Genomic DNA, 15190 nt, shown 5'->3' on the forward strand with positions numbered 1-15190 from the left:
TGAGCGCATGCACAAAGACCAGACAGGTACGCATCAACTCGTCTAAGCTCAGGTACGAACATATCTCAGTATGGAAAAACGGTGGCCTGTTCCTTTAAAGAAGCTCCTACCGTACTTCCACACCCACTGAACATGAAATAGTTTGGGTAGTGATCGCCGATACCACTCTTTTATTTAACATGATTCTAAATATTTTGATTTAGTGGGAGATTTTAGTGGATACTGATATTGCTACAGGTCATTACATATGCGTCAATACAATCAATATACTGCGCATATCACAGTGTATTTGTTTTCACTATTCAAAATGTTTGAGCCGAAAGGAGTCATGCCTCTTCAAAGCGAGCCAGCAGACAGCTTCCGTTGATTTCCGTGAATTCATTTGGGGCTAATCCGTTCATTCATTGCTTGTCAAATCGAAGGCCTCGTCAGGGTTTTCGTACGCGGCCCATCGTTTGCGCGCCTTTACCTTTTGAGCAGCTCCATGTACTCCGTCTGCTTGATTAGGCCCGTCCTCATCATGATGGTCTGGAAACATTGGCGGTCGATGGCCCACAGCTTCACGTCGGTTACGGCTGAAATGAAAAAGACAAGCATACATTAAGCGACGCCTCTCGTCTATTTATAAAGCGCATATGCATGGGCTGTAATTATTCCTTTGTGAGTTTCGAATCTCCACGGTGGCCCCTTCAACTTGCTCCGAAACAAAATGTAATTGATTAGTCATCCTTTTCACCGGGTTTATGTTTATGCGCTGCAGCGCTTTTATGGCTGCCCAGGCCCTTCTCTAGAGTATAGGCGCAAAACAAAGAGGAGTATATTAAGTGACATGAATTCATTAACATAATATTTTCAGAGCTTTTAAATGTCGGCGTTCTGAAGGATGGCGCCATAGAACATCAGGGAGTAACTGCGACTCATGATTAAAAGTTGGTGTCGATGAGCCTCAAGCTACAGGATCTTGCTGTAATTTAATATCATACCGTGAATGTTATAATACTCCATTTCTAGAAAAGCTCTATCAGTATTTTTTATGAACTCTGATTGCAAACTAAATGTAACAATTTTCTACCAAGGAATTGCTCAATATTGCCAGTTATCGAATGAGCAAGATGCTTGGATAATTGGATAACCAAAGCTCAAATCAGATCAAATATTACCTCGTAAAAAGGAGAACTTGCTCGTGTCACGACAAATAAATTGAAACATCAAAAACGGCTGCCTGATTCTCCCTCCCTTGCGGCAACACGACAGGGACAAACCTTCTTAATGTGTGTCAAAGGTATTTACTTGTTACTTTGGAGTCTTTATAGCATTGTAGTGGAGTGGAAAAATATTACATTTATCATTCAAATGTAGTGGAGAAAAAGTAATAAGTTCTCGATAAAAACACTACTCAAGTAAAGGACAGATCCTCAAAAACTCTACTTGAGTACAGTGCTTACAGGTGCACTATGCAACTTTTTATGTGGAAAAAAAAGTTGATATTTTGCGTATTTAACCTTGCACTGACCCAGTGGCTGTGTGAGTGGTCAGCATACGCCTTTACTTTCCATCACAGTGGTCTCTATGACGCTCCAAGATCAGTTGTTTGGAAGATTTTCACTGCTGACGGACCCTCTTACCAGAAAACCTACAAAACAGTTGCTAGAGTGTTGTAGAGGTCTTCATGATTGAAAGTAAAGGCGCCATGCTGACCACTCTTACAGCCACATGGTCACTACAAGGTCAAGTACACACAAATGTCAACTTTTTTTTCACATTAAAAGTTGCAAAATGCAATTTTTAAGTAAATTTACTTTGTTACTGACCACTTCAGGATGTCCGTGTAATATTAAAAGCTTGCCCAGTTTCTCAAAGCTTTACATTTGGCCGTTATTCATTCATTCACTCTCCATACTCGGTGTTGGTCAGTATTAGACATAATTGAACGATCTGGATTGGGTACCACCCCTTTTCACTTGTCACTTGTTCTCCCAATAGAGCTTAATGGGACGTCACCTACTCCTTGAGTTCAGACTTCAACTTTCACAGAGGTTCAATGCAAACTACGATTAGTCTTTCCCGTGTCCCGGGTTTTGGCACCAAAGTTTTGCAGCATAGGCACGAAATACGGAAAGACAGAAGTGCCTTTTAGTTACTTTTATTTTACATTATGTTCAGGCAGACTCGACAAGACAAAGACATGACAAACAATGAATATGAAGTGTTTTTAAAGTTCCACCCAAAGCGGCTCATTGGAAGCCCTGTCTGGGAGGAGCGCAGGTCAAGTCGAAATCTTAAAGTTATCTCACGAAATGACCATGCAGCAACACCGTAGCCTAGCGTGCACACTCATAAACTTTATATCTTAAAATGACAGCCTTCTGTAACCTGAGTATGTCAACTCTGATTCAACAGAAACGCTTATATGGTAAAAGTTTCATTTCGGTGTTTCTTTTAGGTTGGCGTCCCATATTTTGCATTCCTCTGGACAATTATTAGCCTTTCATGGTCCGGTACAGCTGCATGCACATTTGAATACACAATTTGACATAAGGCCCAGGTGTTGTTTCTCCCCAAAGTGAAAAATCAGTGGACTATTAGACTGCAACATCCCGCTTTCCGGCTCTGACCCCGAGCCAAGACAAGCTCCAGCTGCTGATTGGGAACACGGGATTTAGCGCAATTAGCATTTCCTCAGCAGGCAGCTCAATTTGTATTGTTGGAACACCTTTTCCGCATGACTTCTTTCTTCTCATCCTACCGCATGTTAATTAGGGTTAGGTTTTGCCTATGAGCTGACTTGGGCAGGTTCTTTTATTGTAAGGGCGCAAAAGCACTGCTTGCCCTGAACTTTTAAGGCACTCGCTGACAAAAGCGCAGAGTCTGACATCCGCAAAAGCCGACTTCCCTTTCTGATGTCCACTTGCCTGCAACCATCTAGAATTAATTAGCTTCCCTTGATTGCGATCTGGCCGTGTCCCGCGGCGCCCAAACTTTAACGGATTACAGAAAGATTGTGTCACGCAATGGGGAAGGTTTTTTTTTTTTTCTCCCCTCCCCACATTTCCTTCGGTTAAAACTTGCCGAAAGACCAGTTAACCTTGACACTAACTTCTCCCATGTGTTTGAATGTTTTGTGATGCACGATTTTGGAGAAATAGCTAAATGAGTGTAAGAGTCGAGCATGTGCGGTTTGGAGTAATTGCGGCTTTTCTCATTTGCGCTTTGTGCCTTGTTGACTCTTACACTTGGAAGCGTTTGAAAAGTGCCGTTTCAAAATGTCCACTATATGGTTATTTCTGATTGGGCTGCACTTCAGTGAGTTTTGAGACTCAGCTATAGCGCTCTTGGGCCATTAGTAAACATTAAAACAACTGCTATCACCAACCTTTCGAGAGGTCAAGACTTTACTGTGAAGATTGCAATTGACTTTCTGTAGCCCCTTCCTTCACTCAGTCCTCACGGCACATACATTTCATTTAGTCCTTTGTTGGTAGGAACAGCGTATAAACCAGTGATCCTAATAGCTTTGTTTTATTTGACAATAAATAGATCTATTTGGCCATGGCTTGAGTCTTCATCTAGAGCTTCTTTAGTCCTGTGAGATTTTAGACATTCCTAGTTTATTTAGGCCTCGTAGTGAAGCTTCTAACCTTTCTCCAGATGTTGAACTAGGGTTTTGGTCCGATCGCCTACTGCTGAAGGATTCATCTATTTTTCATGTTTTAGGTCGACGTAGGGGAAAATCAATCACAATACGAGCGAGCGCTGTTATTGTTTACTTCCGCAATTTTTGCCGGATGTTTTGGTGAATGGTAAGCAACAGCTGATGCATCCAGGTCTCTAACTCGGTTTTATTAAATGATAGATCTGTTACAGCAGAAGAGAAGCAATGCCCTGTTTATGGACATTGTTTTTGCCGCTCATAGGATTTGAATAAAACATTTTATCAAATATGACAACGTAAAATGCCTACCACGGCCAACAGATGTGACGACATCGCGATCGCTCGCATGAAGCCATTGAGTTAGCCAAATCGTTTTTTAGGTAGTACTTTGTCTCAAAAAAGTTTGACAAGCACTGGTATAGAGTGACAGCTGCATCAGATGTTTGAGAAGCTAGTTGCCATCTGGAGTCATTGGCTTCATGAGGAATTTAAAATGCGTACGACAGGTTGCTTTTCGAATAATAAGTTTGATGTGAATATACTGGTGGAGAAGATTAGTCTCGGTTTTACACCAGTGAAGTGGCAACTTTATGAAGAAAAGTTGAAAAAAAGGTACACATTTAATCTTCTAAAATACATAATAAGCGCTATACAAAAGTATGCATAAAAGCTGCATATTTAAAGAGGGGGCATTATGTTTTTTGCAGGTATTTGGTAATAACATCTTTATGTTATGTTAATAACAACTATTTTACACTTTGTTGGTTAGGAAATTCAACATTGCTCGAAAACAGTTAAAACAAAATATCCTGATCCTCCACACGAGCTACCATAAGCCCCTCACATCCAGAAATCTTTTTCATTACACTAACCTGGTAAGAGCCAGATTGATATTTCAGTACCAATAATACTGTTGGCTCTGATATCAATCTGGGATCGCTCCAGCTTCAATCGATCATGAAAAGGACACACTTTTGATTGGATCATGCCATCTATTCAATATTAAGTTTAGAAAACATGTTATGTGTGTTTATGAGTACAAATGGCAGCCTCGCTTCCGTCAGTCTTCCCCACAATCTACCCTACAGTTGTGCTCAAAGGTTTACATACCCTGGCAGAATTTTATCATAGGCCATAATTGGCCTTGTTGACAACAAAAAAGTATATTTCAATACTGTGAAATATGCAGGTGGTTCACTGATGCCACTGGCTCCAGCAGAATAAAGTGAAGGTCCCGAGTGTCCATCTCAGTCTCCTGACCTCAATATCATTGAACCACTGTGGGGAGAGCTCAAAAGTGCAGTTCATGCACGACAGCCCAGGAAGAATGGGCCGCTTTACCATCAGAAAAAATAAAGAACCTCCTCCACAACTACTACAGAAGACTCCAAGCTGTCAGGGGGCAATATGCAGTATTAAAAACTGGCATCATTTGGTACTTTCTTCTTTCATTTTTGTTTAAAAATAGCAAACTCATTGTTTGACCATAAATGGCACAACCACAAACTATGAGTGAAAAAATATGTTTTGTCTCATCTTTCATGTTGAAAAATGGTCAATAAATCAAAAATTCTGTCAGGGTATGTACCCCTTTGAGCCAAACATGTAGCCAGCACCGAGTATGGAGTGAATGTAAAATTGTTCCATGTAAAGCACCTTGTGACCATGTCTGTCAAAGGTGCTATATGAATAAAGTCCTTTGGTTTCAAACAGTGAAGGTAAGAGTGGTTCAAGATGGATTCGTGTGTGTTTGTGAAGTCACAGCTACTGTGAGAATTCAGCTTGCAGGTATGGTAAGCGCTAACGGATAAAAAATATAAAAATCCATGCAGTGCATGGCTGTAGTGAAGCTATTGTTTTCCCTTCAACATGAAAGGATTAAGCTTAGCAAGAGATTGAGGGGTGAGGAAAGCATTTTGTGGATATGAAAGACCTCAGGAGGAACTTTCTGGGAACAAAAGAGCTTTTAAAGTTCTGTTCCCGTGCTACTAAGAGTAGATACTGGAGACCATCCAAACAATAGTGGCTCGAAACACAACTCCAGGTATGTTTACGATGAGAGAGCAACAAAAAGCTCGAAAGTAGATTTTGTGTATTACCCCCTCCCTTTAAGAACAGAACAGAACTCACTCACAGCCCATTGGTACAGTATGGTTGCAGAATAATATCAGACAAGAGAGACATAGGTAACACATGCTTTTTTTTATCATGTTTTGGCCACATGGAGAGCCTAGTGCTCCTTGATTCCTTATTCTCTTTCTCTCAGGACACGGACAGTGTTTAACTCACAAAGGGATAAATAAAGTTTCTTGCCTCAGTCAACCTCTTTTTTTTTTTAAAAGCGGTGCCTTTTTAGTCACTGGCTTCAGTCACATGGCCCTAAAAGTTAAATTAAAATGCAGAGACAAGTGGTTGCAAAGTTGAATATGGCATTAATGATTGGAGGAGGCAGAGTGGCTTTTGGTGCAGATTGGCAGCCCCGGGGAAGCTATTGTTACTGACGCGGCTTCTTACCAACATCAAGTGTGGGCAGGGGATGAATGACGGCCTGCTGTAGCGCTTTGAATTGTTAAAAGTGATTTATGTCTCGATTAGAACGAAGTCTGTGACAGCATTTCAAGGATTTTTGACAAGACTTCTGTGCTTCAAACTGTGCGGAATAATACAATGGAAGAAAGTGAAACTATATAGGCTCTGACCTCAGAATAGCAGTGGAGATCCCTGGGGAGCGCTTCTGCCAGGGGAACATGTTATATCAAAATTCAGCCAATAAGTCGACTCAGTGTTTTCACTCAATGTGTCGCCTACCGCTGCAAAGCTTTTCACTATGTCCCCTACACCCACAGCGCAGCCAGTGTACTTATTGATCACGGGAATCATTTCTGCTCGCTTTCAACACCGGCAAGTTTTGCTGCAGGCCAGCGAAAGAGAATGGGACAATAGATGATTGTATTTGGTTTTATTATTCAGAACAGTGAGCAAGCACAAGTAAAATGGAGTAACAAAATCTCTGAATAGATAATAGATATTACCATAGCCGACCAGTGCTTATGAATACCTTGTTTTACTTTTGAATATAAAGTTGAGGAGGGAGTGCAGACTTCTAACTTCCTACTTCGCTAATGAAGTAAGAAGTGGCATTGGCATTCTCTCAGCTTCAACACAGTCTTGTTAAACATCCTGTATTATCCCCATGGGGAACAATGATCACTGCTCTGGCAACCAATCAGGTATGGTTAGGAGTGCTATTGTGCATGCCCACCGAGACAAGGGAAGAACAGGTATGACATTTATTGTATTGACCATTTAATTCCACGTTTTCCAGTTTGCAGATCAAGTACATAATTCTCAGTCAGGTCATACAAATGTCACCCATGTGATGTTGCACCTATCGTTCCCTCTCCTCGTCCTGGAGCGCCATCTCTGTAAACATACCTGCCAAGTCGAGTCTGCATAAACAGCGCTATCTATTCCCTGACAAGCAGCGCTTTATAAGCCTGTACTCTCCGCTTCTATAAACGCACGCTCACCACCGTCACAAACCTGCCGACTCTGGCAGCGCTTGAAAACAGGGCCAAACCACACGAGCGGTGCCCTCATTACGAACGCCAGCGCCGCCGCCACGCTCGCACACTCCTTGGAGCTAGGATCTCTTAAACATGCGTAAGTTGAAATATATACAACTTCATGAAGGAAACGCTGTGTGGATGTGGCGTGCATAAACATGAAAAGTCAATATTGGACTCTTCATAGGCTGTGTAGGGCTGTCATCAATGTCCTCATAGAGGTTGATATTGTGCTTACACGTTATTGCGTTTTACATTCTCCAGTGGGCCCCTCCTGCTCTACATCAAGAAACGATCTATTCCTTGGCAGTCACAAGCAATGGCAAGTAGAAAAAGATCAAAAGTGGTCATAGAACAACACATTCTTGAAAAGAGTGTCTTGGATTTGAGTAACTAATTTCATGCAATCTCCCCTCCTGGAACCGCCACCTTAACATGGTGGAGGGGTTTGAGCCCCCGAATGATCCTGGGAGCTCTGCTGTCAGGGGCTTTGTGCTCGTGGTAGGGTCTCCCATGGCAAACAGGTCCTAGGAGACGGGTCAGACAAAGAGCGGTTCAGAAGCCCCTTATGAGAGACCAACAGGCCCTGTTAGAACCATGAGGCCGTTCTTCTGTGGGCCCACCACCTGCAGGAGGAGCCATAAGAGGCTGGTGCAATGTGATATGGGCAGCTCCAACAGCTGCCCCCACGACCCGGAAATAGACAAGTGGAAGAAAATGGATGGAATTTCATGAAATCTGTCAATGGGGCACATTTCTACACTTAAATTAAGAAAAAACTTCATGGACGCCTCATGGACATCTCTTGTAATGAGTCACTCAAATCAGAGGCTAATGTAATTATTTTAAGAAAATCTTGGTCATTTCTAGATTACTTTTTGCGTTTCACAAAACACATGGATGACGCTGCCTGAACTTAAATAATACGGGCGAGCGTCCCTTCGTGACAGGCATGTTGAGGCAGATTGTTTATGAATTATTTCCCAGACATGTTTGATTGAAGCTAAAATTTTATCCGAAGTAGGTTTTTGTTGTTGGAACTCCTTCATGTCATCAGAATTTTTAAAGGAATAGGCCACCGTTTTTACATACTGAGATATGTTCTTACCTAACCGTAGACAAGTTAATATATACCCGTCTGGTCTTTGTCCGTGCGCTCTGTCACGCAAACGGAGCACATACGCAGCCTCTCCCACATGTCATATAGCTCCAAAAAAGCTCACGATAGAATTGTATCAAATAGGCAAATGAAAATTGAGAACTGCGCTTAACATCCTGTGTGGTCCATTTGCATAAAAATCCAATTGGAAAAAAGGTGCAGCGCGATTCCATGAAACATTGCTGATATCCTCATTAATTGATGGCCTTTTCCCCTTGGCATTGGCTTAATTGCATATTTTACATCTCATCAAAAACAGAATATCTCTCACGTGTCGCGGTCGTTATTTTTCGAGGGGCAAAGTGAGAGAACTGGCTATTGTTGCATCTCTGACTTGACCCTCAAGCAGTGCGTGGGAGATTGGACGTCACTGCCACTTTTGCCACAGAAAGCGCTTGGTTAGAAGTGGAGTAACGGAAAACTGGAAACTAATATACAGTAGGTAGGCAGCCCGCGGAGGATCACTGCCGGTAAACGAATCATTCACCGATTTGACTTAATTGCGCCGAGACCTGGGGAGCTAGTTATCCAGCGGTGAGGGCGTCAGATAGATGGGTTTTTGAATCATGGCGCATCATCTGGCTTTGTTCCGTAGCCATATTGAATTGTTAATGGATTTGCGAATAAGAGGCAGTGGTGCGTAAGAGAAGGGACGACGTGGGCCCGCCCTCCTGTGGACCCACCACCCGCAGAGGGATCCGTAGGGGTCGGGTGCGGAGAGGACTGGGTGGCAGTCAGAGGCAGGTGCCTCGACGACCTGGTCCGCATGCACAGCTTTTGGCGTTCGGGACATGGAACGTCACCTCGCTGGGGGGGAAGGAGCCTGAGCTTGTGCGGGAGGTTGAGAGATACCGACTAGATATAGTCGGGCTCACCTCCACGCACAGCTTGGGTTCCGGATCCCAACTCCTGGAGAGAGGCTGGACTCTCCATTTTTCTGGAGTTGCCCGCGGGGAGAGGCGGCGGGCTGGGGTGGGTTTGCTCATATCCCCCCAGCTCAGCCGCCACGTGTTGGAGTTCACCCCGGTGGACGAGAGGGTCGCGTCCCTACGCCTTCGGGTCGGGGACAGGTCTCTCACCGTTGTTTCGGCCTACGGGCCCAACATCGGTGCAGAGTACCCGGCCTTCTTGGAGTCCCTGGGAGGGGTACTAGATAGTGCTCCGACTGGGGACTCCATTGTTCTGCTGGGGGACTTCAACGCCCACGTGGGTAACGACAGTGAGACCTGGGAGGGGGTGATTGGGAAGAACGGCCTCCCCGATCTGAACCCGAGTGGTGTTCTGTTATTGGACTTCTGTGCTAGTCACAGTTTGTCCATAACGAACACCATGTTCGAGCACAAGGGTGTCCATAAGTGCACGTGGCACCAGGACACCCTAGGCAGGAGGTCGATGATCGACTTTGTAGTTGTGTCATCTGATCTCCGGCCGCGTGTCTCGGACACTCGGGTGAAGAGAGGGGCTGAGCTGTCAACTGATCACCACCTGGTGGTGAGCTGGATCCGCTGGCAGGGGAGGAAGCCGGTCAGACCTGGTAGGCCCAAGCGTGTTGTGAGGGTCTGCTGGGAACGTCTGGCGGATCCCTCTGTCAGTGGGGTCTTCAACTCCCACCTCCGGAAGAGCTTCACCCAGATTCCGGGGGAGGCGGGGGACATGGAGTCAGAGTGGACTCTGTTCTCCTCCTCCATTGTCGATGCGGCTGCTCGTAGTTGTGGCCGTAAGGTCTCTGGTGCCTGTCGCGGCGGCAATCCCCGAACCCGGTGGTGGCGCCCGGAAGTAAGGGATGCCGTCAAGCTGAAGAAGGAGTCCTACCTGGCCTTATTGGCTTGTGGGACTCCTGAGGCAGCTGAGAGGTACCGGCAGGCCAAGCGTGCTGCGGCTCGGGCGGTCGCGGAGGCTAAAACTCGGGTCTGGGAGGAGTTCGGGGAGGCCATGGAGGAAGACTATCGGTCGGCCTCGAAGAGATTCTGGCAAACCATCCGGCGCCTCAGGAGGGGGAAGCAGTGCTTCACCAGCACTGTTTACAGTGCGGGTGGGGGGCTGCTGACCTCGACTGGGGATGTCGTCGGGCGGTGGAAGGAGTACTTCGAGGACCTCCTCAATCCCGTCGTCACGTCTTCCAATGAGGAAGCAGAGGCTGAGGACTCGGAGGTGGGCTCGCCCATCACCGGGGCTGAAGTCACCAAGGTGGTGAGAAAGCTCCTTGGTGGCAAGGCTCCGGGGGTGGATGAGATTCGCCCTGAGTACCTTAAGTCTCTGGATGTTGTAGGACTGTCTTGGCTGACACGTCTCTGCAACATCGCGTGGCGGTCGGGGACAGTGCCCCTGGATTGGCAGACCGGGGTGGTGGTCCCTCTCTTTAAGAAGGGGGATCGGAGGGTGTGTTCCAATTACAGAGGAATCACCCTCCTTAGCCTCCCCGGTAAGGTCTACTCCGGGGTGCTGGAGAGGAGGATCCGGCCGATAGTTGAACCTCGGATCCAGGAGGAACAATGCGGTTTTCGTCCTGGTCGTGGCACACTGGACCAACTCTATACCCTTCATCGGGTACTCGAGGGTTCGTGGGAGTTCGCCCAACCAGTCCACATGTGTTTTGTGGATCTGGAGAAAGCGTTCGACCGCGTCCCTCGTGGTGCCCTGTGGGGGGTGCTCCGGGAATATGGGGTCCGGGGCCCTCTGCTAAGGGCTGTCCGTTCCCTGTATGACCGCAGCAGGAGCTTGGTTCGCATTGCCGGCAGTAAGTCAGACCTGTTCCCGGTGCGTGTTGGTCTCCGCCAGGGCTGCCCTTTGTCACCGGTTCTGTTCATTACTTTTATGGACAGAATTTCTAGGCGCAGCCAGGGGCCGGAGGGTGTCCGGTTTGGGAGCCTCAGAGTCTCATCTCTGCTGTTTGCGGACGATGTTGTTCTGATGGCTTCAACGAACCAGGACCTTCAGCACGCACTGGGGCGGTTTGCAGCCGAGTGTGTAGCGGCCGGGATGAGGATCAGCACCTCCAAATCCGAGGCCATGGTTCTCCACCGGAAAAAGGTGGCTTCCCCTCTTCAGGTCGGTGGGGAGTCCTTGCCTCAAGTGGAGGAGTTCAAGTATCTCGGGGTCTTGTTCACGAGTGGGGGACGGATGGAGCGTGAGATCGATAGACGGATCGGTGCGGCGTCAGCAGTGATGCGGTCGCTGTATCGGTCTGTCGTGGTGAAGAGGGAGCTGAGTCGGAGGGCAAAGCTCTCGATTTACCGATCGATCTACGTTCCCACCCTCACCTATGGTCATGAGATTTGGGTCATGACCGAAAGGACAAGATCGCGAATACAAGCGGCCGAAATGAGTTTCCTTCGCAGGGTGGCTGGGCGCACCCTCCGAGATCGGGTGAGGAGCTCAGTTACCCGGGAGGAGCTCGGAGTAGAGTCGCTGCTCCTTCACGTCGAAAGGAGCCAGCTGAGGTGGCTCGGGCATCTGTTTCGGATGCCTCCTGGTCGCCTCCCGCGGGAGGTGTTCCAGGCATGTCCTAGTGGGACAAGGCCTCGTGGAAGGCCCAGGACACGGTGGTGGGACTATGTCTCCGAGCTGGCCTGGTGTCGCCTCGGGGTCCCCCCAGAACAGCTGGAGGAGGTGTGTGTGGATCGGGAAGTTTGGGCATCTCTGCTGAGACTGCTGCCCCCGCGACCCGGCCCCGGATAAAGCGGAAGAAAATGGATGGATGGATGGATGGTGCGTAAGAGAGAGAACTTGAAATGTGCACGGCAGCCAGAGAGTTAAAACCCAAGACTCATGTTTGTTGTAATGATGAGTCACAATGTCACCCACGGCGTCAGAAGCATTTTACGTAGGTTTTGCTCAGGGTGATAAGTAGTGCAAGGCTGAAGAAAATGGTATAGGTCAGAGAATATGTAAGAAAGAAATGGGTTGTGACAAGTGGAAGGAGAAGTAGAACTACACAGACATTCTACACTTAAAATAATTCCAAATGTCTATTCTGACGGTCATCTTTTATGGCATGTGCTTCTCAAGTTTCATGCGGTCTTGGTACAGGCACAGTCTTTACTGTCACAAGACGTTAATAAGAAAAAAGTGAATAACAGTGAAAATATGGCTGCAAAAATGCATTTTACAAAAAACAAAAAGAATCATAAAACTATCTGGTGCTGTCTTCGTGACACACATCGTCTTGGTCTTTTTGGCTTTTACCTCCATTGATTGCTCCTTACAAAAAGCAAATCGAGTCCAGTTTTTCTTGCAGAGACTGGACATTGTCAGCCAGAAGTCCGCAAATCGCATGTTTGTTATACTTGATCCATTTACAGTGTTGTAGCGCATCATACAGAAACTCACTGCAGGGGAAAGAGTGCCGGGGATAAAGTGCAACCTTGTCACACCCCCGTTCTGATATTGACAGTATTTCTGCGGTCGTAATATAGCTGTATGTTGCAAATAGTCGTGCTATAAGTCTCAACTTGTATCATGTCAAGCAGCCTGTGATATTGAACTCTGTCAAAAGATTTAGGAAAGTTTAAGTTTAGTTTAGTTTTAGTTTATTTATTTATTTGAACAGGGACAGTGTACAATATACATTAACCTCAAAGGGAGAGATGCATTGTACCAGGTTATAGCACTTGTGCTAATTTCCACCTGTAGTAAGTAAACATTTCTCAGTCATTCTCTCACACACTTACATGACCAAAAAATACAAATAGTACCTGACTGCAAAAAAACTGAAGCTTAAAGCAGAACTAAGTAACTCATGCCCTTAGAGGCCATAAGCCCCACTACAGGTGGTGTTTGTGAAAGTAAATACTACGCTGCCAGAAAAGACAAAGGGAGAGAGGGATATTGTACATTGTGCCACAACCCAATTACACAATGGAGTTAGCTTTGCCCATTAGCCTGTTAGCTTCTTTTTCGTGATTCTATTAGTGTGTTTTATGCCTCCAACCCGGAGGCACTGAAGTTGCAAGTGTGGTTTTCTGGCCCGAGACACCAAGGGGAGATCAAAGACCCCACAATCATCCCATTAACACTTGTATTACCTCCAGAGGTACTACGGAAAGGATTTATTAAGGCAAACAAGTTACTTAGTTTTTTTTTAATCCAGAGTAATAATTGTATATGAACATTGATAGAAATATGTATATGTAGCTGTCCTTCATAGTCACTGCATAACCATTCATCCCCCTACCAATAAAAACAGTTTGTACACACCGCTTCCCTGAGGTTGACTGACAGATATGGCTGCCTTTTTCACCAAGGTGCCTTTCCCAAGGACACAACAGTAATGCTGGAGAAATTATTATTATTGATCTGATCACCTTCTCTTAAGTGGGTAAATGGTTCTTCTTGATTACCCAAGAGTAATTTATAGAAAATCACACATGTAAATTTGACAGAGAGGTTGTTGACAAGGGGTAGCAGCAAATGGTTAGCACTTTTGTATCAAAGCTAGAAAGTCCTGGTTTCGATTCCTGGACGTTTTATTGTTTAGCTTCATAATGCTTGTACGTCTATAGTAATTAACCCTTTGAAGAGGCACACACACTAGAGTGCGGATCGGGCTGATTTTTTCTGTCCGAGCCCGGCCCTCGTCCGACAGAGCAGTGATCAAATCCGAACCGAGCCCGACAGGCATTAAGATATTTGTGTCCGAGTCCGACCGAGCCCGACACATTTAAAATCACAATATTTCCATAAGCCTAATGACACAGTAGGATACGATATTGTTTGTGTGGAAAAAGTCAGATTTTATCCATCAAAAGGCATTCGGAACGTCAACACAGATGAGCGGAGCACGCACGGCCACACGCACGCACGTACGCGGAGCAACAGTTTTACCTGTGCGGTCACTACACGTGTTTCGTTGTCACAGCAGTTCACAACTTCTTAAAAGCATTACTGCGTGCGCACTGCGCAGTGCATAAGCGGGTTTAAATGCCGCATCTTCTATTTATTTATTTATTTAGTTCGTTTTTTGACAAATGAACGCTTGATATGCATGAAATGAAACAGACCCATTTTATTTTCATTTTTTATTATCGTGCTGATGTGTCCGAGTCCGACCCGAGCCCGAAAATAAGTTCTAAATATTTGTCCGAGTCCGACCGAGCCCGTCCGGTTCCGACGGGTCCCGTCGGACGTCGGACGGGTTGCAGCACTCTAACACACACCACTAATACTAATACCTTTTAAATCTCTACTGACTAGGTATTCAACCTCAGGGCACCCTCGTGTTTGCCTGGTTTTCTCCACTCTTCTCTTAATAACTGTAATCCTTTTCCCATTCGATGCGTTCCAATTACTCCCCGCCCCTTGATCAATGAAGTTAAATGTGCGTGCCGACAAGCTTCATGTTTTGCTCAATAATAATCAACCTAACCATTTGCATGCTCGGTAGCGCGGAAAGGCCCGAGCGCGCTAGTTATTCCGCGTGAAAAAGTGAATGCTGCAGACACAATAGGAATTTATTGAAGTTGAAAGAGTCTATCTTTCATTTCGCCCCGTGACGATTTGTTAGAACCGAATCTCAGCCCGGAGGTTTGAATGCAAATTGTATGTCTGTAGGTAATCGAATTTCTCCTGATTGAATTACATAAAAACAGGAGAGAATCGGCGAGGTGATTTTGTTTCCAACGCTGTCTGTGAGGCGGTATACATCTGGAGAGTCGAGGCTCGGCAGATGTTATAATTTTCGGATGTTCTGATGTGCCCCAGACTCGGGCGTCAGTTGGAATGAGGTAATCAACGTAATGAGGCACCAAATGGCATTGCACCTGTAAAACAAAATCTGTCGACATTGTAATTATATACTATATCCTTTTCTTTCAT

The 15190-nt window shown here is 45.8% G+C and overlaps 1 protein-coding gene across 2 annotated transcripts in view; it reads right to left on the bottom strand.

The window, feature by feature from the left end:
* The window catches only part of LOC306965466 (cGMP-dependent protein kinase 1-like), a 189361-nt gene that overhangs the window by 55740 nt on the left and 118431 nt on the right, over nt 1-15190 (bottom strand). For both annotated transcript variants that reach the window (XM_079559918.1, XM_079559917.1), the window contains exon 4: nt 470-575. In XM_079559918.1, coding sequence (XP_079416044.1) covers nt 470-575 — 106 coding nt within the window. The remainder of the gene's footprint in view (nt 1-469; nt 576-15190) is intronic.

The sequence above is a fragment of the Gobius niger genome (assembly GCF_951799975.1).
Source record: "Gobius niger genome assembly, chromosome: 7".
NCBI lineage: Eukaryota > Metazoa > Chordata > Actinopteri > Gobiiformes > Gobiidae > Gobius > Gobius niger.